The sequence below is a fragment of the Gavialis gangeticus genome, unplaced genomic scaffold, assembly GCF_001723915.1.
Source record: "Gavialis gangeticus isolate Ggan-Ray unplaced genomic scaffold, GavGan_comp1, whole genome shotgun sequence".
Lineage (NCBI taxonomy): Eukaryota > Metazoa > Chordata > Crocodylia > Gavialidae > Gavialis > Gavialis gangeticus.
In genome coordinates this window covers 20555030-20581949 of record NW_017729015.1, presented here as the reverse complement: position 1 = coordinate 20581949, position 26920 = coordinate 20555030, and the positions used below count along the sequence as shown (strand labels likewise).

The following is a 26920-nucleotide window of genomic DNA, read 5'->3' as shown; positions in this document are numbered from 1 at the left end:
GTCCGGACCCCGCGCCGCCCTCGCCCGCCCGGGCCCAGCCGGCCAACACCACCCGCCCCGCGCCCAGCATACTGCCAGCGCTTCCACTTCCGGGAGGAAGTGCCGTGACGTTCTTCCGGCCACCCCGACCCGCGGACTGTCCTTAAAGGGACAGGCGCTGTCAGCCCCAGGGGCTGCCCCGTGTGCTTCCATGGGGGGAGGCTGCTCTGTGCCCCGGATGCCTGGTTCTCCCCCAGCCTGGGGCGGCGTGGGGGAAATCTCCCTCGGGCTCAACGCAACCTCGTCCCATTTCACAGCTGGGCAAACTGAGGCCGGTTGCCCAGCTAGTCGCTGGCAGACACAGCCCCACTCCTTGACCCTCGGGCACCCCCAGGATGGGCGATGAACCCCGGACTCCCTGCTCCACCCAGTAGGCAACCTGCTGCCTCCTCGACCTGGGACCTCGTGGGCCTGCAGCGGGGTCCCGGCTGCCCACAGAGCCAAAGGGCTCACGTGGAGTGGAGCCAGGCTTCAGGGTCCAGCCTGCAGCTCGCATGGGCCCAGCAGGACCTGGCTGTCCCCGCCCCACGGCCCTGGGCCGCTGCACAGCATCGGGTCGGCTGCTCCTTCACCCTGAAGCCCCCACGCGGTGCGCTCCAACCTCCCCAGGCTTGCCCTGCACCCATGACCCAGCCCCGTCACTTGCGCAGCACCGTGCCCCGGCTGGCGTCCGGCGCTGGAGCCCGTGTCCTAGCACCCAGGCGGTCGTGCGGGACGTCAGCCCTGCTCCCCAGGGTTTGCACATTGGTAACATCAAGGCCCGTGAGCAAAGCTGTAGTGACCCCCGGGTGAAGGCAAGGCTGACAGTGCTTGTCACCGGGAGCCCAGGGTTGCTTTCAACCGGAGGAGGAAGCTCTGGTTGCAAAGAGCTCTGAGTCAATCCGATGTCTTTTATTAGACCCACTCAAATAGTTGGAAAAATTACTTTATTGAAACATTCAAATAGTTGGAAAAATCCTTCTATCTATTACACCAATTATTTGAGCTGGCGTAATAAAAGCCAAGGAACCTTGTCCACCTGCATCCACTCCCGACACCCTGATTGCAGAAGCAGCAGGCAGAGGGTCAAGGAGGACCAGGTGCTGGCAATTCACTTAAGGAAGTTACAAATAAGGAACCAGAGGTGTTGGCTGGGGAGGGGCCTCTGTTGGGATAAGCCTGGTTCCTGCAGTGTAGACTTGCTGCTGAAGCAATGGTCAGTGCAAGCCCCGAGGGTGGATGCTGGTTTGGAGCCACCTTGTTCTCTGCTCTTCAACCCCAGCCCCATCTCATGACACTGCCCTGGTTTCTGATTCCCTTGCCAGGTATTGGGGGCTGGAGCCCCTTGTGACCATATCTTTCTTTTCAGTGCTGTTCCTAAGGACTTGTGCAAACTGGACACCAGCTCCCAAAGCAACACCTCAGCCCCCAGCAAGCGGCAATCTCATCTTGCTGAGCGATGGAGGCAAGAAAAGCCACCAGACAGGATGATGCTGAGCTGCCCAAAACCCTCGAGTCCCTGGTTTGTGTGAATCTGGTGGAGAAGCAGAGGGGGGAAGGCTGCCTGGGCTTGGATATAGGACAGTAATTGCAAGCAGTGCTGCTCATCTTTGGGGCAGTTCCCTAGTATCTGAGGGGCCCAGGGTAAAGCATCTCCAGGCTGCAGCTGAGGGCTTGGTGCATGGGTGGGAGTCAGCTCTGCCTTGTTTGCAAGCCTGAGGCACCCAAGCTGCTTTACCCTCCCCAGAGGGTTTAGCACTGCTACTGGTCAAGACCACGGGCTCCCTTGGGAAGGCTGCCAGGGAGGTCTGCCCCACAGAAAAGCAGTAACTGGTGCCACTTGCTGGCCCTCAAGGCACCCCCAGCTCCTTGCTAACTTCTCCCCCAGGACTCGGAGGCTTCTCTGTTTCTCTTCTCAGTCTGAACGCATCAGGGCCCTGCTAACAGTGCTGGAAGCCCAGCAGCAACGGCTCCAGGAAAAGACTGCCAGCCTTGACCTGCTGATGACGGAGCTCGCCGGACTGCGGGCCTCTCTCAAGGTTGAGTATTGCCATCTCTTCCTGTCTGCAGGGAGCAGGGGTGAGACCAGCCACAGGTCACTGAGCTGCAGGCAGGAAACCTGCCGAGCCCCAGGATGCAGCACCCTGACCCCAGAGCTGGGCACCTGGTGAGGATACCCCATGCTACTCTAGCTAGCATTGGGGGAACTAATTCCCAGGCTTGTGGTTCAATTTTTAGGCACCTGCTGGGATGGAGAACAGCTCCTTGGCTCTGCAGAAAGAGAAGAATCACCCCTGAAGTGCTAGCTGGGTTGGCCTGGCCACCAGCCTGTTGCTGGAAGAACCCTTCACATAAGCATGCTTGCTGTCCAGGAAATATGTAGCCCTTTCTCTTTTGAGCTCTGCTAAGCTGGCTTTGCTTTGTCCCCTGATGCTTGCAGCATGGAAATAAAGTGATTTATGTGCCCCTTTGCCACTCTAGGAAAAACTGCAGCCCTGCCCCAGCCAAGAGCAAGTTAACCAACCAGCCCCTGTAACCTGCAGGCAGCAGAGACTTGCTGACCCAAGGCTGTAAGTGAAAGAGGAAAGGGAATTTCCCTTCCTGCCCTTAATTTTACACTAAAAATGCAGCAGGGCTAGGCTTGGGCAGGACACAGTCCTTGCAGTACACACACTACATCCATGTTCCTATCTCCTCCCCACCTTTCTCTCTTCTATTGCAAGACTGAGCCAGCCCCAAAGACCAGGGGGGCTGTGCAGGAAGTCCTCCCTTGCAGGGGTGCAGGCCCTGCAGCGGAGCTCAAGCTACTGTTGCTCCCTCCCAGGAGCTGCACCCATCCCAGGGAGAAGCTGGAGGGCTAGGGCCAATGGAGCAGAGCTCTGCCCTGCCTGGCGTTTGCTCCCTGCTTCCCAGCTGCACTAAGGCTTCTTTCCTGGAGAGAGAGACAAAGAGCTGGAATTCTCCTCCCTCCCTTTTCTGGTCCCTGCCTTTGAAAAGATGTTTGTGTGTTTTTGTGGCTAGACAGTGCTGCTCTGAAAGGGGCAGGATGCTAAACACAGGCCAGGGCTTTGTGTACACCAGCAGCTGGCAGCTCACCTGTCTGTGTGGGGCCTTCGGATCCCCAGTCAAGGTGCCTGATTTGAGGCCTGCATGGAGTCCAGGTGGGTGTTGCACTGCCCAAGTCTGTCATTGGATCCAGCCCCTGGACTACAGGCACTTCTGGTTTGATGGGGGGGGCAGAGAGAAGCTCCAGGGGGTTGACAGGCCAGTGCTCAGGGCGCTGCCTGAAGGTGCTGGTTGGTTGGGTTCAGACCCTGTTCTGCCATATGTTGAGGGGGGTGGGGACTTGCATTCAGCTGGGACAGCAGGCACTTCCTCTTCTTCCTGAGCTATTCTGGGGTGCTCAAGACTCTGAAATCCCAAGGCAGAGACTGCTGAGATTGGTTTAAGAAGCCTTTCTCCCTCCCAGCTCATGCCCTGGGGAAGCACCTACCATATCTGGGGTTTTACAGTGAGTCTTGTTTTCTGAGCAAAACTCATTTAAAATCTGTGAAGCCTCCCCAGACAAACCAGGCAGGGTGCAGGCTGGTCTACAGCCCAGCTCCCAGGGACATCTGCTTTCTATGGCCACCAGCCTCCAGGTCTCTTGGTCACTGAGCCGTATGCAGCAAAGCACATGGGAGCCTCTTTTCTAGGGCAATGCAAAAGGCTCCTGTTTTCCTTCCTCCTACACCTCAGAGTGGCAGAGCATATCCTGTTATAATCAGTGGGTTTGGGGACAGTGAGCACAGCCTAAGGAGCTCCGAAGGCTGGGCTTATTCCTCTGTGTACCCCAGCACATTCGACCTACGTGCATGTACTGACAGCAGGATGGTGGCAGGTCCAAAGCCTCAGCTATGTGCATGGGCAGAGGTGTGGTGCACCCACCCCTGGGAAACGCCAGTGCCAGAGGAGGTGCAGGGGGCTCTCACCCATGCCCCAAGGAAGGATCCTGACACCACCAGGTTTAAATAAGCATTTAATTAGGATTCCATTAGTATTAATATTGCTTTCAATTCCAAAAAAGTTAATTTCCACTTCTTAGCAGATATCTCAAAGTACAATATTAACTTTATACAAAATGAGCAATTAAGCAAACACCGTTATTCACATTTTACATTCTTCAAAAATACAAATTCATATTTACTCTTTTTGGGGTTTTGGAGATGCTCTTCCTTTGGAAGTACTGTACCTGTAACTGACATCTTCACATCGCTCAATGCACGTACATGTGTTCCCATGTTTCAAAGTTAAATAAATGCCTTTAACACCAGACACGCGCTCTGGAAAAGCTGATGTGTTTGGCTTTAAAATCATCTCCAAGACCACTGCCCAGCTCCTAGCATGTGTCAAACAAAACAAAAGCAGGAAATAACTCTTGCAAGCACAACCTCGATTTCCCGGTGCGATGATTCTGCAGAGATCCATGCTGAAGAGAGTGCTCAGTAGCTAACCAGGGTTGCCGATAGCATGGCTGCCCGCCTCCCACGTGGGTGCCAGCCTGTGTAAGATGCAACACAACTGCAGCTTTTATTCTCTGTCGAAAATGAGGGTCAAACAAATAGCTCCAGTTTGTAAGCCAGTGAAAGGACGTGACAATACACAGCGAGGGGAAAAAAAAAAACCCGACCTTTTACGCTGAATACTGGCAACCGGAACTACGAGACTGCAAAAAACATCCCCTTGATTTTGCTGAAAAAGATCATATGAAAACATTTCTGGTAAGAAAAAGTAGAAACTGCATTTCGTCGAGAAAGTGTACACTGCATAACGAACCAAATTTTGGCCAGGTTGCACACCACCGAAAGCATGGTGTGGGATTTTTACACTTGTTCTGAGAACACGCACACACACACACGCAGACTATGTACACAACTACATAAATATCCAGTTTCATTTGCATTTCTCAGTGCAGACACAGAATCCAACTTCTAGAATGGGTGGGACAGACCAAGACACGATGCAAAAAGTTAAAAGTTCAGGCCTGTCCGTGATATCGACTACAGGTAACATTTATAAAAACTGGACGTTGTTTCCAAAATATGTTAAGGAGGAAAAAAAATAGACCAATAAAAATTAGGCTGTCAGGTATCTGAAGCAGTATTAAAGATGCTTTTTTTTGTTTTTTCTTTTGTTTTCGGTTTTGTTTTGTTTTTTTTTTTTCCTTACAGCCAAATCTACTCTAAATAGCCACTGTTCTGCCCAGCTAGCTCTTGGTAATAATACTTAGCACTTAAATAGCACTTTTCATCTGGAGATCTCAAAGCACTTTACAAAGATGAATAAACATCCTCCTCCCTTTACAGATGAGGAAACAGAGGCAGAGAGATAGCAAGATTAAGTGACTTGCCCAAGGCCCCACAGGTATTCAGTGGCAGAGCTGGGACTATTACCCAGTGTACTGCCCTCCGCACCAGACCACGCTGCCTTCCCATTGCAGTTGCCTTCTGTACGTCACCGTCAAGTAGAGAATGGTTTTTAAATCTCCAAGGAACTCCAAAGGCCAATCACAGCTCGAAGAGCTGATATCCCCCAGCAGTCCCAGATCCGCACACTGGGCATCAGTTCATTTTCCAAGCCTTCTTTCTAATTGATGCAGGAAGAGAATTGTAAACAGTTTAACAATGTTGCTGCAGTTTCCAAACACACTAGCTTGGACTCTGCGGGAGAGCCCCTCTCCGTGAAATAAGGCAGAGAACATGACATCGAACGTGGTCGGGAGGAGAATCTCTGGAAGGTGCAACATGCCTGTCTAGGAACAGCTGCTTGTCACTTCTGCTGGGGGCTCGCTTGGAAACTACGGGAGGGAAGGATCAACGACAGGTGGACCCAGCTGCAAACGCCCATCGCCTCCAGCCGAAGTGACACGCAGCTCATCAGAAAGCAGGAGAGAACGGGCCTGCCAAAGTACAGTGCTCTCCGTGGAGGTTTTGCATAGATCAGACGTTTGCTAAGGATGCATAATTTCGCTTCTGTACAGAGTAGGGCGACAGGTCACCGAGCTAATGACCGCACAGATTCAGTTCTTCAGACAGACACAGACAGACAGACAGACCGACCACACGGGACAAAGATCTTTAGCTACAAGTATTGCACCGAGATAAGTGCTCAGTTTTGTACACCCCTGTTAACTTTTACTCAGAGCAAAAATAAAACTTTGGGAAAGTATATACAAAAGAAATTGCAGCAATCGGGTTAAAGATAAAATCACCTAAAGTGCATTGCAGATACCAGCATGAGGTTCCTCAAACTAGTCTCTCTGGACGCAGCCAGCGTGACGGGAAGTCACAGCCCTCTCCCTACTTTGTTCCACGCGATGCAGTACCAGCGTCTAACACGGGCTGACTTTTGTCCCCAGATGCCTCTATGACCTACACGTGTGAAGAGCAGGCTCTCCAGCCCCCAGCTACGCAAGGCGAGGTTGCTGGCACCCCTCCTTGGCCTCCAGGTGTTAGTAGTTAGACCTGTTCTCTGTCCTATTGTCTTTGTACCCCACTAGTAGCTACAGGTAACCCAAAAGCAACCCCCTCCCCCCAAGGAATCAACCAGGAAGCGCTTTCACACACATTGACGCAGAGCAGTGCAGTTTTGCTTCGCAGACACACAGACAGGGATCCATGGCTGGGATGCAGGACACGGGGACAGCACTGCCAGCAGAGGCCAAAGCACTATCACAGGAGAGCAGCCTCCCTGCCTCCACCAGGAGACCAACGTGGGGCCTGCCATCAGAGGGGAGCCTCCAGCCTCAGCTGGGACTGCAAGGACCAGCCCCTGGCCAGGCCCTCCTCTTCTGCAGCGAGCCCACCAGGGACATCCCAGCAGGGTGCAGGGACTGGCTATGCATTACCTGGAGCAGCACAGGGACTGGCAGGCACTGCAGCAGCAGGCTCAGACAGACAAGGCATGACTACATCTTGGCAAGCAGGCCAGAGGTTAGAAAAGCAAATGCATTAGCAAAGCAGTTGCATCAGAGCTGCGTGGGGACAGGCTACACCAGATGTTCTCCCCTCCTTAGCTCCACCCAAGCCGAAACTACAACCGGACGTCAGATGCACGTAGACCTGCTAACCCTACCTGTCTGGGCAGAGACAGAGCCTGTGACACACTGAGGACCTGGTGATGAGACACCGCACTTGCCAAGGCTGAAGCTATGAACTAAGAAGAGCAGAGATGTTACACACTGCTCATCTGAAGCAGAGAGCACACGAGAGGGTGCTCCTTCTCACTGCTGTTGCCCACTACCTTTCTAAAGGAGTCTCCCATTTCAAAAGCCTCTGGGGATTTTCTTCTTGGTCTCTAGTGCAGGGGGATTTCCAAGGATGCTGCTAGAGCTTTATTACAAGTGCATATGAGTCAGCCCAATTAAGCAGCCTCTACACTGCTGACTGCTGTTCAACAGCAGAAGTGGAAGAGACCTCTGTATTACCCTCTTTGGAGCAGACAGCTTGTGTTTGCCTGCCAGCCTGGCTCCACTCTGCCTGGACCCACAGCAAAGCCCTCTTCAAGAAACTTGTCTCTGACTTACTGCACTGTGAACTGGAGCAGCTGAAGACAAGGCTCAGCTAACCCTGCTGAATATGAAAGTCCTTGGCTAGAGGAGCAAGAAGGAAGGCTGCGAAAGGGCTGCCAAGTCCCCCCACTGTCCAGGCTCCCAGATGCAGAGCCAAAGCCAAGCACAATGGCACAACTCTCACAACTGAGCGGAGACAGGCAGGGGTGAAGTCCCCTGCTGCGGGCAGGCACTCCCAGGGTGGATTCCTACCCCCCACCCAGCTTTCATCAGCTGCACAGATGATAAGCAAAGCAGCAGCCAAAAGCAGCCCCACTCTCCCCAGCAGAGCCTGGAAAAACACAGGGCCAAAACAGAAACGCCCTGTACATCTGCTAACTCATGTTGGACATGTCAAACTCTAAGCACCACCATGCCCCACACGCTGCCCTGCTAGCTAGCGCCTGCCAGGAGGAAAAGCTGCCAGGGACTTTCCAGTTCGGCTGCCCTCCTGGGAGCCCTTCTTGCCAGAAGCCCTAGTGCACACAGCACCCTTGTCCCAATGGGATGCTCTCCTCTTCCCACCCTGAAATGGGGCAGGCCCTCCAAGGGATAAAGGCCAGTTCCCTTCAGCCCCCTTCTCTCTGCACTTCAAAAGCAAGTTCACCCATCTCACTTTGCATCCTCTGGTGATGATATGGCCCCAGCTAAGACATTAGTTCTGGCACTGGCTCTTTGGAGAAGGGCTTTCAAACTCTGGGGTCCTGGTGCAGACACCCAGGAGAAAGGCGTGGCCATGCTGACAGGGCCCAGCCAACAGCAGGGGCTGAGCCCCACTTCCACCAGCCAGAAGCACAAGTGAAAGGGAGAGGAGTTTGCATCCCTAGAACTAAGAGAACATAGCTGCTCCACATCATTGGCTTATGGTCGTATCACTAATTCTCACTAATGACAACACTGTAAACTGAATAAAAACTATTTAATATTCTTTCCTTTAACACAAACGGACTGACAGCCAAAGCCAGACAGATGGATAAAATACTATAAAATTACATCTTTTAAAATAATGCAGCATAAATAAACCATTTAAAATGAGACTGCATTTATTGCAACATTACAGGCTTTTTGGTGGAAGGGGAGTTTGTGTTTTATTTACCCTGAGTAGGTTAGAATCTAGAGTTTCAGTCTGATATGAGAAACTACTAAATTGTGTAATGCATTTTAGTCAAGAAATAGTCCCACACACAAGAGAGCTGGCATTGCAGTAGGTTGGAGGCAGATTCAGACAGGGATTATAGAGCTAAACAGAAAAAAGGAAGCATTTCCGGAGAGCAAAAGGACAGGCTTGCTGAATTTGAATTCACTGAACACTGATGAGAATCACTGGGAACAATTTCCTAGAATCATCTTCAACGTCAGACCAGAGCCATCGGTCAAAGTGTTGTGCTCAAGGCTGATTCATGCTGCTCTACCTACCCGAGAGATCTTAGGTCATTCAGATCAGTCACAGAAGCAGCACGCACCAATACGACTACATTCAAAATTCACAGTGCTCCTCAAGAGGCACGTGGGCTCTGACCAGGCAGAGACTTTGATCCCATTTCTGGCTCATGAAGCTTATTTTCAGCCCTCACTCACTCATCGGGAGCACAAGCACCTCACCCTCAAGTAAACTCCCCCTAAGTTCTTGCTGGCTTTAATAATGCTGTTAGCATAAAACACCCAGGCGCCATCTGCCAGCTAAGGAATGGGGCAGGGATCCCAGTGTGGTAAAAGCATCTTAGAAACTGTCTCAAGTCGAGCTCCAGGGAAAACATTTCCTACTATAGTAACGCCGTCTTTTGCTACAGAAACTTCCTTCTCTGGGCCCCCATCATAGTGCAGAGTTAGTATCAGACACGGGAGATCACCGACCCAAGGAGTTGTAACAAAGACCCACTTGCTGCCAGTACCAAAACTTTAAACATAACAGTGATGTGCAACTGGAGACTGACTGGAACCTATTACCCCCTTTTCTCTTTCTAATCTGTATGCAGATGAGTAACCTTAACTTCCATGTTCACATATGACAAGCAAAAGTGACAGACAGTGCAGCCAAAACAGTTCATATATAACTTAGCTTTTTTTTTCTTTTTTTTTTTCTTAAAGACAGACCCCCAAAGATGGATGCTTTTGGGACGTGACTAAAATGACATCCAAGAGGCAGAAGTAAGCCACAATGCTTCCAAAGAGGAAGGGGGAAAAAGATGCTTGATCCTTCAGCTTCTTCTAACAGGGAGGACATTACCGTCCAGGTGCAAGGGAGAAGAACCAGGAGCATCTTCACTTGGAGAAGCTGCTGTTCAAACCCATTTCTTCCTCCCCCTGCAGTAGTGCTTCAATTGGAATCAGGTTGGGTGAGGTTACAGGACACTGGAGGGACAGGAAATCCGATACATCTATGGCACTTAACGTTTCATGCTGCGAGTCTGAAGGGTTAGCTACCTGACCGCTTCGCTCACGCAAAGGAGAAGAGGAGGAAGGAAACGTCTGAGGCTGCAGCTTAGCATCTGGCTTCTCTGAAGGTTTCAGCTCAGGTGAAGAGCACCTCCTCTTACTTGTGGCTTTGTCCTTGGCAGCATCCCGGCAGGCACACTGGCACTGGCAGGCCTCTTCTTGCTTGATGATGATGACAGGAACGCTGATTTGCTGCACGGAGTTTCCTGAAGGGGAAACAGGAAACCCAGAAGAATTTAGACTGCATGCTCTTCATTGTAGGGTAACATGCCCGCTCTGCTCAAGCACCACTAAGATGTGGGAGGAAGTGGGCACGCTAGAAGGGAGGAGCAGGCTGCAATCGGACCTGGACAGGTTACAAGGGTGGGTGGATGAGAACAGGATGGGTTTCAACACCGACAAGTGCAAGGAGTTGCACCTGGGGAGGAAGAACCAGCACCATACCTACAGGCTGAGGAACTCCCTTCTCGTCAGTGCAGAGGCAGAAAGGGATCTTGGAGTCATTCTTGATGTCAAAATGAACATGGGCTGACAGTGTGGAGATGCAGTCAGGAAGGCCAACCGCACCTTGTCATGCATCCACAGATGCATCTCAAGCACATCCAAGGAGGTGATCCTCCCCCTCTATGCAGCACTGGTCAGGCCGCAGTTGGAGTACTGCATCCAGTTCTGGGCGCTGCACTTCAGGGGGGATGTGGACAACATGGAGAGGGTCCAGAGGAGGCCACTCACATGATCAGGGGCAGCAGGGCAGGCCCTACGAGGAGAGGCTATGGGACCTGAACCTGTTCAGCCTCCACAAGAAAAGGCTGAGGGGGATCTAGTAGCAGTTTACAAACTAGTCCGAGGGGACCAGCAGGCATTGGGGGAGTCCCTGTTCCCCCGAGCACTGCCAGGAGTGACCAGGAATAACAGCCACAAGCTGGCAGAGGGTAGATTCAGACTAGATATCAGGAGGCACAACTTCACGGTCAGGGCAGCTAGGATCTGGAACCAACTTCCACGAGAAGTGGTGCTGGCTCCTACCCTGGGTGTCTTTAAGAGGAGGCCAGATGAACACCTTGCTGGGGTCATTTGACCCCAGTACTCTTGCCTGCCATGGCAGGGGCTGACTTGATGATCTGCTCAGATCCCTTCTGACCCTACCAACTATGAAACCGTTCACACGGGTAGTATCACAGAAACAATAACAACATTGTGAGAGCAAGAAAAATGAACCCATACCATTAGCTTTCCAAATGATCCCCATGATAAGCCATGGGGACCAGGGGAGGCTAAATCATCATTACCCAGTTAGAGCTAAGCCTTGGAAGCTGTAAATCTGCTCAGCCAGCCTTTTCAAATCCCACTAGGGTTACTGAAGGTGACAGGCAGACAGACCCAGGGCAGGATGAACTTAACCATGCTGATTACAAGAAGGAACCAAGCTGATTACACATTAAGTAAAGCGGCAGCATTGTGACCGCCTGGGCTTCCAGGCATTAATGATGGCCCTTCTAAACAGGAGAGCTGGAGAGACTCACAGGAGGATGCTGTGCCCCTGCGCTGCAAGTGCTTCTTTCCATGCTGGAACCAAGTCAGGTATCTCATAGAAACAGGCATCTGTGTGTCCCAGCCAGCAGCTAAGAGAAGCCACTTGGCTGAAAGCTGCCCTGGTCTGGAATGCTCAGGGCCCGAAGCCACCCACCCAGGCTTCCACCTTGCTCTCAGTGAAATTTCCGAGTGCTTCCGCTCCACTAAAACATACCCAACCCCCAGGGATGGTTACTATGGCCTCACACAGACTCCCCTTTCTTGTCACCTCAAAGGTAGTTAACCTGCCTGTTCTGCTTTTCCCCTTTCAAGGCTCTATGGGGACAGTTCCTGCCTTTGTGCTGCTCTGTTTAACACTGCCTCCCCCTTCCTCTCTTTAAATCTCACCTTCAGACATGCCTGTCCTGGAACATCTGATCCAGTGGAGGAAGAAAGCTACAGAAAAACAAATGATGCCTGGCTGTCTATTGTACTAGATCCAACTCGGAGAGGGCATCAGCCAGACTGCTGCTACTAGACATCTTAAACTAATTTACAGCAGCTGTTTCAGCTTCTCATGTATGAGGTTATTGTTGTTTCAAAATCTAAGTACACAGATCATTTAACCTAAATGGGACACTAGCTTTTCCATTTCATACGTGTATTACACTAAAACAGCACGTGTTTTTTGGGGAAAACTGGATCTAATTAAGACAACACCGTTCCCTAGTCTGTCCCCAGGACCTGTTGTATTATCTGTGGTCCCTTCTTTCTTAATATAATGTAATGCCAATGTCACCCTCAGGCCATAGCTGTGAACTATATTTAAAACTCTCAAGGAGGTCAAAAGCTGAAGGTTCCTTAGACATATTAAGAAAGGAATCATATCACAAGTCCTAGCCGAGGAGATGAAGGGTAAGAAGCTTACTGCAGATATACATACCTGTGTTGCCAGCTACCGGTAATGTGGTGGTAAAAAAGACTTTTTCTACCTTCGGAACTTGTGGCTTTAAAAGATAAAACACATTTGATGCAATTAAAATTAGATCTTCACTAATTAAACCCTTAACAGCTGTGAGCAAGAGAAATATGCATCCTAGAGAACAGATGGCAAAAAAAAATCAAATTTTTTTTGTTTGTTTTTTAAAGTTGGGCTGATATTGTGCTTTGGTATTGTGTTCTGGGTACAACAGAACTAGGGTTCTGGTTTAAGTGGCCCAGAAGACGCTGAACTGAGTACACTTCATACATGTTGCCAATGAAACAAATTCAACATGAACCAACTGTCCTGCTTTTCCATACTGTTTAGATCAATGTCCCTTTATTCTTCATAATAGCTCAAACTTTTTCAGATGGCCCCAGTTCACTTCTTACAGAATAATACAAACTATTCTTGAAGTCCCAAACACCAAATTAATGGAACCTGAGATGCATCTCATTTTCCAGAAGACTTTCTGTTATCCTTATGTACAAGACTATTCTGATTCACAAGGCAATAGAGTTAAATCAGGGAAAGGGAAAGACAACAAAATGCCTGAACAAATTCATTACGGAGGTGTTTGTGCTTCTATGCTGTGACAAAGATAATGCAAAATAAGTTCCTCTTGGACTGTACACAGCAGTATTACAGGTGAAGCAAGCTCACATCATCTCTGAGGCGTACAGAAGGGAGTGCATTGTTAGAGAGAAAGAAGACAGCAACCACCCAGTAAAATCTTCCTGCCTTTGCATTTCCCCAATACTTTGCCTGCCATTCATCTACCTTGTGAGGCTGTCAGGGCAGTGACCACCTATGCAGCACTACACACATTGTTAACTATAACCAGTACTGAAGCAGATGCACCTGGAACCAAGCTTATACCTCCAAAATAAACTAGTTCTGGTGGTTTTTATTTTCCAAACCAGAGCTTCTGCACTGTGAGGGACAGGGATAAGTTTGAGCCATGTTTCAGCAACAAAGTAAGGTACACACTAACCATTTGTTCTTGGTTTTGTGGAGAACCAGTGGCACCATTTAAAATCCATTGTAAGTTCTGTTCTCCCATGACTATGCTGGACTGTAGAATAGCAGTGCTCTGAGACGGAGTAATTGTTATCGTTGGGTTACTGGTCAGAACAGAGTTTGCACCCACAGGCATGGTCTGGACCACAGCTGGCAGGGGATCCGTGGCACTCGGTGGTGCTGGGGCTGAAGCTCCAGCCACAACTGAAAGTCCCTGTACAATGGGCTGTGGTGGTGCCTGAGTGGGCTGCAGAAAGTCTTGGTGATTGGCTGCAAATGGTGTGCTGTGAGGAACAGGCACTTCAGGGGACTGTAAAACAGCTGCGGGGCTTCCAAATGCAACTTGCTGTGAACTGGGTCCCATGGAGATGGGGGCCGGAGGCGGTGCTGAGGCTTGTAGTGCTGGTTGTGAAGGCTCCGAAATGCCAAGCTGCAGGACCAGGGGGAGGGACAGAGATGCGGAGTCTCCAACAGAAGACTGAACAGTTGTTGCTGCGTCCTCTTCACCATTGAAACTTTCAATCAAGGCAGCTGCCAAAAGAAACAAAGTAAAAAATTCCATCCAAGACGAACAAGCTGCTTTCTGCTGAGCCTCGTGATATAGCCCAAATCAGCCTCTAGCGAACTGAGAGCAATGCAGGAAAACAACCACCAGCCTCTGCATCTCCAAAGCATCACACAAAGCTCACAGAGTTAACCAGTGAAGCGTGAAGGACAGCTCAGGGAGCCAGGACACAGCCTGTCTAAATTCAGGAAGCTGAGCACATTGTAGTCTACACACAGGCCTCCAAGAGCTGTTAGCTCTCAGCATACATAAGGATTTCTAGTACAAATCCTCTACTAAGGTGGTTTCGTTCAGCCAATACGTCTGTCTGCTCCAAGAGGCGAGCTCGGAAACAAAGCTCAGGAGACAAGAGTCCAGATGCTCCTGCCAACATGAACTCTCAGTTCTGTGTGGTGCTGAGGCTGTGGCCCTAGATGATGAATAGTGGTTACGTTAAAAGGCCAGAAAGGTAACAGTCCCTACCAACCCTTCCCAGCACACACTCATGTGGTATCTGCTGAGGCTACAGGGCAGCTTTCTTCAAAGTGAGGTGCATGAATAAAGGGGCGCTTGCGGGGAGAGGGGAAGACTGCCTCGAAGGGCTCTCTGAGGAAACACGGATAACATAGCGTACCGGTCTGTTGAGAGTCTTCCTGATTTGCAGTATGATCTGGGCTCTGGAACATAGATTCAAAGATACTTGCTGGTGAGATTGTGCTAAGGTCTTGTCCTTGTGTCTAGGGGAAAAAAAAAAAAAAAAAAAAAAGAGCAGGGTTAGGCAAGAACACGTCCCAGGGTTCAATGAGTTATTTGCATATGCGGCAGTCAGCCAGCATGTGTTACAGCTTCTAAAAAAACACCCTCAGAAAGGGAAGGGACCTTTGGGCAGCCTCTTACCTACCATTGGGCACAAGGCAAAATCCTCAATCGATGCCTTTTAGGAACTGAAATTCCTGCCTTGTCCTTTCCGCATGGGAAACCTTTCACTGTACTTTTTCCAGAGCACAAGCCAACATGGCTCTGGTTAGTTTACTTCCTGGCTTGTGCAGCAGCCTCACCCCAGCCTGTTTTGGGAACAGGGGCTCTTCCCTGCTTCCACAGCCTGGGCCTACAGCCAAGCACAAAACAAGGCCAGCCTACTTACTACCCAAATCAGGAAAAACATGCCCCCCCCACTAGAGAATTAGAAACTCTCCTTTCAGATCCTGGAGACATGTAGAGCAATAAGGCAAAGGTCTGTGCCCAAGACATCATCAAACTGCAATTACTTCTTGAACAGACTGCAACAAGCACTTACAAGCCTCCTCCCAGATGTACCTGCAGAAGATGCAAGCTCTTTCAACACCACCCGGAGGCCAGTTTGTAGCCACCTAATTAAGTGAACGCAACGCATGCCCATTTATACTAAGTATGCGATTCCACCAATTAATGCGAGCAAAAAAGGTACAGAGCAGCTGGGGAAAGGAAAGCCAAATGGTAGAAACTAAGACAGCAAAAGCACCTGGTGCTTAACTCGAGGCCAAAATATGGACTTCTTAGCTGAAAGTGCTGAGGACATAATGTAATGCACTGCACAAAAAAGACAAATGCCTGTTTATGTTTCTTCTGTTGGGAGCTTTTGTAATGGATGCTAATCTAGATGCACACGGGCAGCCACCACCCCAACCCAGATAGAACAAATGGAACACCCTGTATGAATATGTACACTGGCTAGCCATTTCAAACGCTTCCCAGCTAACACTAGCCAGACAGCTCAGGGGGGTCACAGCTAAGTCTTTGGTTCGTAGTGGCTGAAAATGAAAATGGCAATACGTATTATTTTTTCTACACTAACAAATTCAGCCTAATTCATCTATGCCCACACCAAACATTAACTATTTGCTGAAAAACAAAAGGATGCCACCCTGCTTCACACTAACAGAAACCAGAATAAGGCTTAAGAGTGAAGGTTAGAAATGTCCGTGGTGTCGGAATTACCCCAGTCTGCCCCTGCAGAAGAAGTCTGAGTGCATCCCATTGTTACAACACCTCAAATTCACTCGGCAAGACTGCAGCAATATTTCATGCTGACAGACAGCAAGATCCAACTGGAGAAGGGGGCCAATCAGGATGCATGGGAAATGCATGCATTTGCCAAGACACGGTGCATTGTGTCCTGCTGATAAATCTGCTGGTATCTGTTCTAAGGCAAGTTGCTTTAATGCCTCTCTCCCTGCTGCTGGCGAGCACACGTCTTCACAACAATATGCAAAAGGAGGACCAAAAGCAGGTAATGCTGATGAACCAAGTGGAACAGAAGCCACCAGTTTTAAATACCTATGCTGTGTTCCTCTACATGGGACATACACACTGTATAGAAATGGAACCACCTGTTCTGGGAGGAGCACAAGAAACTTACTGTATTTGCGTTTTCTCGCAGGTCTGAATCTGTGGACATGAGACTTAAGTCACTCAAACAGAGTGAATGGTTTGTATCCTGGGAAGGGGAACAAGGCCACAGTTATCCATTTATGCATCAGCATTAGTCATATTCAGCACCCAAATCTTTCAAGTCACTTTAAGTCCCTTTAAAGACTCCACACAACCTGGAGATGATTTTGCTACCTTCATAAGGCCCAAATCTCAGTCCTCAAACCAGTGGAGCAATGTTAGCTCACAGTGAGGGATATTAGTGTTTTTCCCCACGTCACAAAGCCCAACTCTTCCCCTTTCAAAGATAATTAGGGAACACGGAATTTTTAAATCACTGTACAGACAAACTGGTCTCTAGCAAAGCAAAACTTGGGGCCTGTCTGCCCCATTTCTGGGCCAGGCTTGGGGCTCTGCTTAGGAGCACAGAGTGCCGCTCTCAGCATCTGGTCTTGGTTCCAGCTCAGGGACAAGCTAAACCAGCTGCACTGCCTACTTCCCAGGATTTGACGTGCTCTGAGCATGCAGGCATGTCACACTGCTTAAGGTATCACCAAAGGAAACTCAGGCAGGATAATGCAGCATGAAAATCTATATGAATACCACTACCGTTAACCTATACTGCTCACCTCATAGTGTCATTACAAGGCAGGCTACATTCAAAAGAATGGTAGCTCAGTCAAGCTGCGAACATGACTCAGATTAGCAGGTTAATTCAGAAGGTTGTTTCACCAGGAGGATGACAATCTGGCAGCACCTTGGTAGTTAAGGTTTGGAAGTACCAAACCCCACTTCTCAAAATCTACCAGTTGCCAATTGGGAGAGAGTGCACAAGCCTTCCATTTCCATCTTGAAACTTCTGGCTAAGCGCTTCAGAAAACACTGCAGGCTTTCTATGGGAGCCAGGCACCCAACAGCTCCAACTCTGAAACTCTTAAATGTTCCTCTTTTTAAACCCTTCATTACCTGGGGAATTCTCTGCCTCCCCACCCCAGAATAAGAGAACATGCTCTGATGCAACACAGAAGCATTAGCTAGGAGAGAGAAAGCTACTGACCTCGGATACGCCGCTATTTGGAAGTGCATTGTACGAGTGTCCTTTCTCATGACCTTTCATGTGGCTCTTGAGACTATACTGAGTACTGAAAGTCTTCTCACAGCCATCAGTGGGACAGAAGAAAGGCCTCTCCCCTATAGGCAACACAAACATCTGTGACTTCAGGCATCTCTTTGCTGCTCACAAGACACTAAAGCCATTTTGATGATGTGAGAATCACACTCTCCTAGACACCCTACTAGGTGGGAAAGGGAACCCTTAAACATGCCCAACTATATTCAGCCTCACCTGCTCCCTCTAACACACAAGCTCTACTACAGACCTGAAATCTTACAAAGAACAATACATGCCCAAATCCCACAACATGTCCACAGTACCACAGTCCAGTGCAACAGACTGAATGCCACCTTATAAAGTGTCTCCCATTTCACGCCAAGCGGCAAAGAGTAAATAACGAATGGGACATGTGGGAACACGTCTGAACAGCCTATTGAACAGATTTAGTGTCATTTCCTGGATGCAATATAATAGCCTCAAAAATAAAAGCTTCCAATTTTGTCAAGTGGGTTGATGGAAGAGCATAAGATTTAAGTTTTATGCGTCATTATTGCTGCATTTGTGTAGAGCGCTGGTGAAATTCAACAGCTGCCAAGTTTAAATTGAAGGGATATTGCTTTATGGCTCACTACCCCTAGACAGCTGCATTTCTTGTTTCCTAATTAAAATATGAATTGAATTATTAGCTGCCCACTACCTCTTACACATTATGGTTCTATTTGTTATAGCTTTTGGAGAAGGCTGAGCATATGTAGCTAGAGTTGTGAGGATCTGGGAAGTCATGCTTTGTAGCCAATTCACTGTCTGTTGAGTTAATCTCCTCTCCTTTGAATGCTTGTTCTAATGCTGTCCTGAGCTATTTAACAATTAAGTGCAAGGGTGGCCAGCATTCTTGTATATTGTATACTTGGTGGCCAGTATTCTCGTATATTCTTGTTAGCATCTCTTTTATTGCTAACATCTGAATGGATGAAATCAGTAATCACAGACCTGAGAGCCACGCCAGGTTACTAAATGCCCTTTCGGGGCAACTCTGTAATTAATGGGTACAGCCATAATTCCACTGACGAAGCTCAGTTAGAGAAGAAATCCCTCCAGCTTACCAGTATGTGTCCTAACATGTGTTTTAAGGTGGTGACTTGCAGCAAAAGCCTTTCCACAGCCGTCATGATCACACCTGAACAAACCAACAGAGAGAAGTGTTAGTATTAGGCTTCTCAGAGGTATCAGGTCTAATACTAAGTCACCCTTCCCAGGACCTTCCACTCCACGGAAAGACAGCAGAAGGCAGACCTGCTGCTAACCTGTTAATGGAAACTCTGTTTGCTGCACAGATGTGACAGCAAAACAAGATGAGCGTATGCACCGTTTACTGCAGTGACCATTTGTATGGATTAAACTCCCCAGTGGCGCTGGAAGGAAACAAGGGATTTTGCTGGTGTGTTCCTAATGGGGTAGGTTTACCTTCCTTTGCAATCAGACCAGAGTTTGGCCCGTTCCTTAGCCAGTGAGAGAAGTGGCCATACAGATATATCCAAGCATCTAATCCCTTTTGGTTTCCATCTTGTCCAGGCTGGTTAGTGCAGTTCGTGTCCAGACTCTTGCATTGAGTTCAGGCTTCCAACCTCTCCTGTGCACTGCCACCGTGGCTCAGCCCAGGCTGCCAGTGATAAACAGCATGCCAGTCTCCTCATGGCTCCCCAGGGACTCACCTAAATGGCTTTTCTCCTGTGTGTGTGCGAACGTGCTTCCTCAGGTCGCTGAGCGTGGTGAAGTATTTACTGCAGCCTTGTGTGTCACAGTTGAACGTTTTCCCTGTGTGAAGCCTCTGATGTGCTTTCAACCTGCAAGGCATGGCAAAAAGATCCTTCTTATCACATGCAGAAGGGCAGAGGCCCTAGCCGAGGCTGGCAAGCCACAAAAACAAGAGCACAAAGCAGGTTCAGAAACTTAGGCTCCATCCAGTAGATTAACAAGCAAGTTACCAATGTCAGAGCAGGGCCCTAATCAAAATGTCTGAAAATGACCTGCTGTACAGGACTGTCAGTGCAAATAATGGTACTGGCCCAGGTACTTCTGCCCCAGCTCTTAGTATAGGCCAGGGTGGATCTTCAGGTTAACCTGAGCTTTACATAGCAGGATCAGGCTTGTGGATGGGAGGACCCACTTATCTCTGCTCACAGAGGAACCAAATGTGATGCTAGAAGCAGTAGTAAGCTTCTGCACACAAGACAATACAGGTGCACAGGAGGGCACTTACCTGTACAGTGTATTGAATGCCTTTTCACAGCCCTGCACATCACACTCGAACGGCTTTTCCTTGGTGTGCACACGGACATGGATTCTGAGACTGTAGGAGGTAAGAAAGGCCTTGCCACAACCTTCCTGATTGCAGACAAATGTGTATTCCCCACGGTGTGTCTTCTGGTGAGTGCGCAGGTTCCCGGCAGTGCTATAGGTGCGAGGGCAGCCCTCAAATGTGCACTGGTATCTCTTGACCTAGGAGAGAAATGCTGTATATATTAAGTCTACAGGATGTAAATAGAGGAACCAAGTCCTTGGCACCCTGGCTGCAGTACAAGGCAGGGACCCAGAGAGGGGAGTTAGGGTAAATAACTACTAGGTTCTTGCCCTGATTAAACAGCAACCACAAAGACAAGGAGCTAATTCTGATCCCAGCCTTATACCAATGTACTGTTAATTAAACAGGCAAAGTTACACATTCCTATTTTGTTGTTGTGTCCTAGGGAAGCAAAGGTTTGCAAGGTTTAACTCAAACAAGCACAAGAAACTAACGGGATAAGAGAGAGAAGGGAAGATTAAGCCCTCCCATGCACCCTGAATTAAAATGTTTTTTAGCAACTGACATTTCAATGAATTGCACAGTCTGTACCAGTTTGCCTGTGTGAAGAGGCAGAGACGTATGTGCTTTTGTATCTAGATGCGTGGTGCTGAAAACCCTCTGCTACTGCTGACCCCCGATGGAAGCAGCAGTTGCTGAGTGCCCTGCAGGACCCGATCCTAACCCTATTTAATATGAGCATCTGCAGCGTGCTTTGCTCTGTCTTCCAGTTCTCCTAAAATAGAGAGCTTCACAACTGCAAACTAAGAATCTAAAATGTTTAGCTACCCATTTGCCAAACCAGGTTTCTAGTTTCAAAGGCAAACTGACAAGTCCTCAACGAGCTCTGCATACTTTTCTGCACCAATAAATGGGTATTGCAAGTGATTTGGACACAAATTACCATGGAGTGTAGATTGCTCTGGTCCATTTAGTCTACATTCTCATACCTATTAACACAGCTTATAGCAGCAGCACAGTAAAAATGTGTCATTTTCTCTGTCATTTTGTGTTCTAATAAGCAGCAGTGTGATCACAGGAGCCCAAAGATTGCATGCCAATTGAAAATGTCAATTCAGCAGTGCAAGAATCTGTGGAGACCCAGCCGAAATGCTCACACTAACAGAGAAGCTTTCATTCCTCTGACACAGCCTGAAACTGCACTGCAATGAGATGATAAATGGGGTGTTTTAAGGCTACAGGAGAGTAGTCTAACTAGCTCTGTGGTCCAGCTGGAAACCCTGACTCATGTTAAACTAGATTTGGTAGAAAAATCACCCCGTTCTGCACAAAGCAGGGAGGGGGGGCATTAGCAACTCACACAGTATGGAAGACAGAATGGTTAATTGAATCTTATTCTCTCACCAAATGGAAGAAATCATCAACCAGTCACGCTAGACTGGACTTCTCCCCAGCGCTAGTTATCAGACTGACAGCTCTCATTTGACTGACGCGGCTGGGAACCCTCATGAGTCTGAAAAGGATTCCAGAGCCCCCGAGGATGCTGAGGACCTGGCTGCCAAGTGGAAGCGTGACTCCAAAGGACAACCAGCAATGCTCATAAAGACAAAGCAAAGTCACAGCAGAGCAGGAAGGATTCACTGCTATTCCCTGTAGATGAGTTTAATCTCATGGTAACTTGAGCAAGACAGAAGTCAGCAGCCTATTCACATTTCTTGAAGTGTTACACTCCCCGTTGTGCCCATCCCAGAGCACCCAACATGCTGTGGGGGGAAAAAGGCTCAGGCAAAGCCTCCAGTACCAGGAACTGAGCAGCTGGACAGAACCAGAGAGAAAAGAGACAACACTCAGGGCTTCCAGCTGTGACAGGGGAAGAAAATATGGCAGGCAGCATCAAATCCATCGTACTCATCCCAGGAGCCACAACCAGAACTTGTTTCATGCTTGTAGGGGCTGTGGGTGGACACCTGGAACCATATGTGCAATGCAAACTCATGCTTCCTGAGCAAATTTTCACAAGCTTTTTCATGGCAAACAGGAAGGGCATGTCAGCTAGGTCCCTCCCCTCAAACATTTCATGAATCAGCACTGCTCCCAAGATTTCTGTTTCACACAGAGCAGATCAGTCCAAGAACTGCTGGGAGTCGGTGGGGACAGCCTGGTCATCCAAAAGGGAGCCAGGAAGCATTCCCTGGCATGTTGTCAGGCTGTAAGTGTACACTGGTGCCGCTCTGGGAGATGCCAGGTGTCAGAAACGCTGGATATGAGTGAACGTGACACACAGTACAGCTTTGACAAGGAGAACACAGCAGCCTTACGAAATCTGGGCAAGAACCTCCTAAATGTGCTTTCAGTCCTGCTGGGAAAGGTAGCATCTGGCTAATGTTTTGCATTTTATCTGGCATAAAGAAAAGGAGCAGCAAGTCTTTGGCACACTGGCTGAGGGCTCTCTTCTGTAAATGCCCTTTTCATTAGTCTACATATTTGGAGATGCCGTTGCATTCTTGTGAAATCCCACTCTTAACACCCCAGAGGACTTTGAAACCCTTATCATCAGAAAATGAAGTAGCTCTCAAGCAGGTCAGCGCACACAGGTCCTTCAGGTCTCAATAATGTAAATAATGACCATAGAAGGAAAGTGCAAATCCACCTCTACTTAAAAGATTTCATAGAGAAATAGGGCTGGAAGGGACCTCCAGAGGTCAATGTGGCAGGATCATCCCCATCAAAACCATCCTACACAATCCATAATCTAAACTCTTGGTAAAACTGGAGTCAACCCTGACCTGACAAGATACCATTTCCCCCTCTACAAAGGCTGCAACACAGCTTAGGGAGGAGTTTGCTACAGGAACCTGTGACTTGCAGTGTTGATTTTTTCTTGAAAAAAATATTTAAAAAATAAAATTGTGGCATGGTATTTTCAAAAAAACATCCAACACTGGCCTATCTATTTTCCTGCCATGGCAGGGGGTCGGACTAGATGATCTGCTCAGGTTCCTTCCGACCCTAGAAACTCTCTCTGTTCTCACTGAAGCCAGCTGAATTCTTCTTACTGAATTCAGGGGGAGAAGAGTTGGGCCAACACTGACCACTTTCCAAAAATCCCATTTTAGATGTGAGAAGGGCAGGGAAGCTGAACAGATGTAGACTGACCCCACTGCTATAGACCACAACACCCAAGGATTCTACACTACAGCATCTGAGCACCATTTACCTTCTTCGGCAGTTGGAAAATGATGTTCATCTTCCCCAAACTATTCTTTTAAACAGACTCGCATCTGGTACAAAAAACCAAAACCGCAAATGGCTTCTCTCTTGCTGGGGCAGCAAAGGTCCACTCGGGGCTGGACAGGCCTAGCATGAGCTTTGAACTCTCCTAGTATTTGCCCATGCTGTTAGAGAAAAGACCAGACTCCAGCCACTAAGACCACAGTGCTCAAAAGCAGCCAGCGATTTGCCATGCCTCAGGGTTTGAGTGCCCTGCTGCTATATTCAGCGGGCCTAGTTTTCAGAGACAAAAGCCCAGAGAATCTAAAGATCACTGGGAACTACACGTGCTCAGCACCTTCAAGAATAAGATGCTCAGTGTTGCAGGACAGGCCCCTGGAAACTGAGGTAATAAAAACCAGTGGCCCTTAGAAAACATGGCCATTTCTTCTCTTGGCCACACTCATGCCAGAGTGCTCTGCTAGCTGAACATTTCGACAACTGGGCACTTGGCAGCCCTAAGCCCCACGATGCAGGAGTGGAGCTCTGATTTCCTTTAATGGCAGAGGAGCATAAGCTCAGGTCCTGCTTGCCTGAAAGGCATCATGGAAATTAAGTAACTCGGAAGGTGGCAGCCATTCACCAGAGATGCAGCCTGACCAAACCAGATGCACCATCCAACACAGCATTTGCCACCGGGGCAACATGGCACCATGCTGTCCCTAACACAGACACACTGGGGACCACATTTGGCGCTATTTGGGACATGCTCATGAATGAGGCCCCTTTCACTGAAGAGAATTAAAAGATGAATTAGGTCTCATCTGAAACATCCTCACCTCCTGTGGGCCTGTCTTTTGGACTGCACGTGTTCCCTTCTGTGTGCTGGGGCACTGGGAGAAAGAAAGCCTCACTTAAAAATTAAAGTAAACACTGGCCAGTTAACCCCATTTCCTTACCACACATCAGTGACCTGATTCCTTCAGGAACACCAGGTACAGGGGAAGGGCTAACACCCGCAAGTTGTGTGAGTGAGGCCAGTGCATAAGAAAATGCCTTCGTTTTAGAAGACTCATGTTTGAAGTGAGGCAGAGTTTTCTCACCCCAACCCACCTATTCCCAGAAGCAGAGAGCAATCCAGCTTAAGGCTGGGGCATACTGTACTCACGTTTTTCAGTAAGGGACCTCAACTGCACAAGCTACACATCAACGTTACCCAAGTCTGCAAGTGAGAGAATTTTGTCACACATGGGTTGAATTAAGTGCTAGCAGCACAGCAGAGTCCAAGGAAAGGGACAAGGAGGAAGTGTGCAGCGTAATGGAAACAGTGATGGCATAGGAAATGTTTAACAACTGCGAACAGCAGCGGGGAGAGTAGACTGTAGAAGGAAAGAGGAAGGTAACTCCAACAGAAGCAAAGGATGTAAAACCCCAGCAGAATGCGAAGCATAAGAAAAGCTGCTCTACTCCTACAGCAGGTGGGCTGAGAGCCTTTTGCTTTTACATGCCAGCTGCTGAAGGGTCAGTGCAGACCTGCTGCCTAGGCCTTCCAGTGCCACGGACAAGGCCTCTCCCTTTCCAATTTTCTCCTCTTGGCAGCAGATGCTCTGCCAGCTCTCACCACTTTCAATTTAATATGCTCTTCACAAACTGCCCTTCCCTCCGGTGCTTTTACCAGCTGCTCATGGAAACAGAATAGGGAAATCTCATGCATTTTAACTGCTTTTGACACCAACAGGAGAGACCAGCCCCATCGCATAGCTGCTGCAGAACACTGATGTGTTATAAGATATGCTGCTTTCCCCTGTTTAATGGGTGACCGTCTATGCAGGGGCATCTGCAGGTATGCTGCCACCAAAACAGTGTAATGGAGGGAAACCCGTGTACCTGGATAAATGAGGTTCACACCAGGGTCATTTACAACACTTTTGTACACCTGTGTGAACTACAAGGGGTCCAGAGTATAGCTACCTGCAGCTAATACAGCACCTCAGGACCATGGGGCAGGGGAGCAAGCAACAGCCCCCTGGCCTTGAGCAGACAGCTAACCCTAACAGACACAGATGAAGGCTGCATCTGTTACCAGCTCAATTTATAACAGCATTGTTTCATCCCAGATTCTTTCATTCAGAGTTAATTCCTTACTGAGTTGGGTGACATTAGTCCTCTGTAGGGATTTACATTGTGTGCACGCTCCCATTTTACATTGGTGTACACAAAAAGGGCCTGGAGACGTGACATGTTAGCTCTCTGTTATGAACAGTGCTTATCTGCAGACAGACACAAGTACCAGCAAAGTAACATTTGTGAGTTAACTTGCCAAGAGGAATATCCCAGCAGCTGGACAGGAAGGCTGCATTGTTATTTCTTGGTCAAACAGACAGCATGCATGCAGGGAAAGGCAAAGATGTTAGACCTGCTTATGCTGAACATACACCACAGACCTAGACAACAGCCATGCAGCAAGTTCTAGACAGGTACAAACAGAGCGGTGAGGGTTAGCACTTTTAAATGCTCCCCAATGACAAGATAAAGAACTAGAAAATCCAGTATTTATATAAGAGGAAAGTCAGTGTGGAGAAGGTCACACCCGTTTTGCAATAAGTGAACACCCAGCTAACTATGCACAATGCAGTAATACCGTGATTAATGGAGATAGCTTTGATCACTGCAGAAAGGTTACATCCCTGCAAGGCAATAAGGAGGTGCCCTGATATTTAAATGAAAGGAGCCAGAACACAGTAAGAGAGTAAATAGCAGCAGATGGACTAAACAGACACTGGGTAAGAAAGTGAATTTTATTGGCTGGAGAGAAGTGTATTAACCTGACCAGGGATTATCAGCTTCAATTCCACTTGTTTCTTACACACACCAGCACTGAAGTAAGCTGGCTCTCATGTATGATGTTACATTCGGAAGTTGGTCGTCAGTAACCTCAAAAATCTCCCCATGGAAGATTCAATATCAGCTACCAGAGAATGCGACAGTTCTGCACATGTGGATTACTCAAAAGTCACTTGAGTAAGTCATTCAAATATTTCCTGCCCTCCTTCACTTCTGCATACCCCATGTGTTCATGGCATACATATACGGCTCAAATGGTTACGTTTTTCAAGGAAGATAAACGTCTCTTGTAAAAAAGTGACAGTATAATCAACTTTGTTTAACTACACGTCTTAGACTGCTTCTTCTTTCCTTTCTCCAAAGCACTGGTTTGCTAGTATGTTTTCCAAGGCATTCTCGAAAGGTAGACATATACCATGCTATTTCAAGCAAGATGCATCTTCTGGTACAGTGGGCAAGCTAACACTGAGCCCTCAGTCTAAGGTAAGGGTCAGTGCAGAACAGACTAAACAAGCATGGAGCATACATCAAGAAATGAAGCCAACATGCAGAGTTTTGATGGAAGTCATAGCAGAAAAAGGCTTAAGGCCATTATTATGTGAACGGACAAAAATGAAACATGCCAGAAGGACTCCAACACTGACAGCCAGAACACAAATTCAGAGTAATTCTACTTCTGTTGAGGGCAATGGCTGTACGTACGGTACACGTGTCCCTTGCAAAGAGAGCAGGCTGGGCCCTGGCAGGTAACTACCAGAAGTCTAGGATAAGCATATTTTCTGCAGCCAGAAGCTAAATGGAAGTTAGAACTATATTTGTTGTCTGCAAGGATGAGGAGAACCTGGCGATGCATGGGACTAAACAGTGTCCAACTTGTTCAGCTTTACAGACTGAGGAGCACCAGACCCAGGAACACCAGCTCCAGAAAGCAAACGAAACTC

At 48.5% G+C, this 26920-nt stretch overlaps 1 protein-coding gene and 1 long non-coding RNA gene across 2 annotated transcripts in view; one reads left to right on the top strand and one right to left on the bottom strand.

Moving 5' to 3' along the window:
• The first annotated feature begins 1206 nt into the window (after window positions 1-1206).
• Window positions 1207-2650, top strand: LOC109294229. Its single transcript, XR_002096484.1, has 4 exons — window positions 1207-1234; window positions 1388-1540; window positions 1938-2057; window positions 2257-2650. It is a non-coding gene; the product is annotated as an uncharacterized LOC109294229 (long non-coding RNA).
• Window positions 2651-5204: 2554 nt separating this feature from the next.
• MTF1 (metal regulatory transcription factor 1) overlaps window positions 5205-26920 on the bottom strand; it is a 29405-nt gene continuing 7689 nt past the window's right edge. Inside the window, exons 2-10 of the mRNA XM_019512544.1 lie at window positions 19884-20122; window positions 19336-19467; window positions 18727-18800; window positions 17567-17700; window positions 16499-16576; window positions 14735-14837; window positions 13531-14087; window positions 12498-12561; window positions 5205-10248 (exon numbers count right to left, since the gene is read on the bottom strand). Coding sequence (XP_019368089.1) covers window positions 9869-10248; window positions 12498-12561; window positions 13531-14087; window positions 14735-14837; window positions 16499-16576; window positions 17567-17700; window positions 18727-18800; window positions 19336-19467; window positions 19884-20122 — 1761 coding nt within the window. The 3' untranslated portion in view covers window positions 5205-9868. The remainder of the gene's footprint in view (window positions 10249-12497; window positions 12562-13530; window positions 14088-14734; window positions 14838-16498; window positions 16577-17566; window positions 17701-18726; window positions 18801-19335; window positions 19468-19883; window positions 20123-26920) is intronic.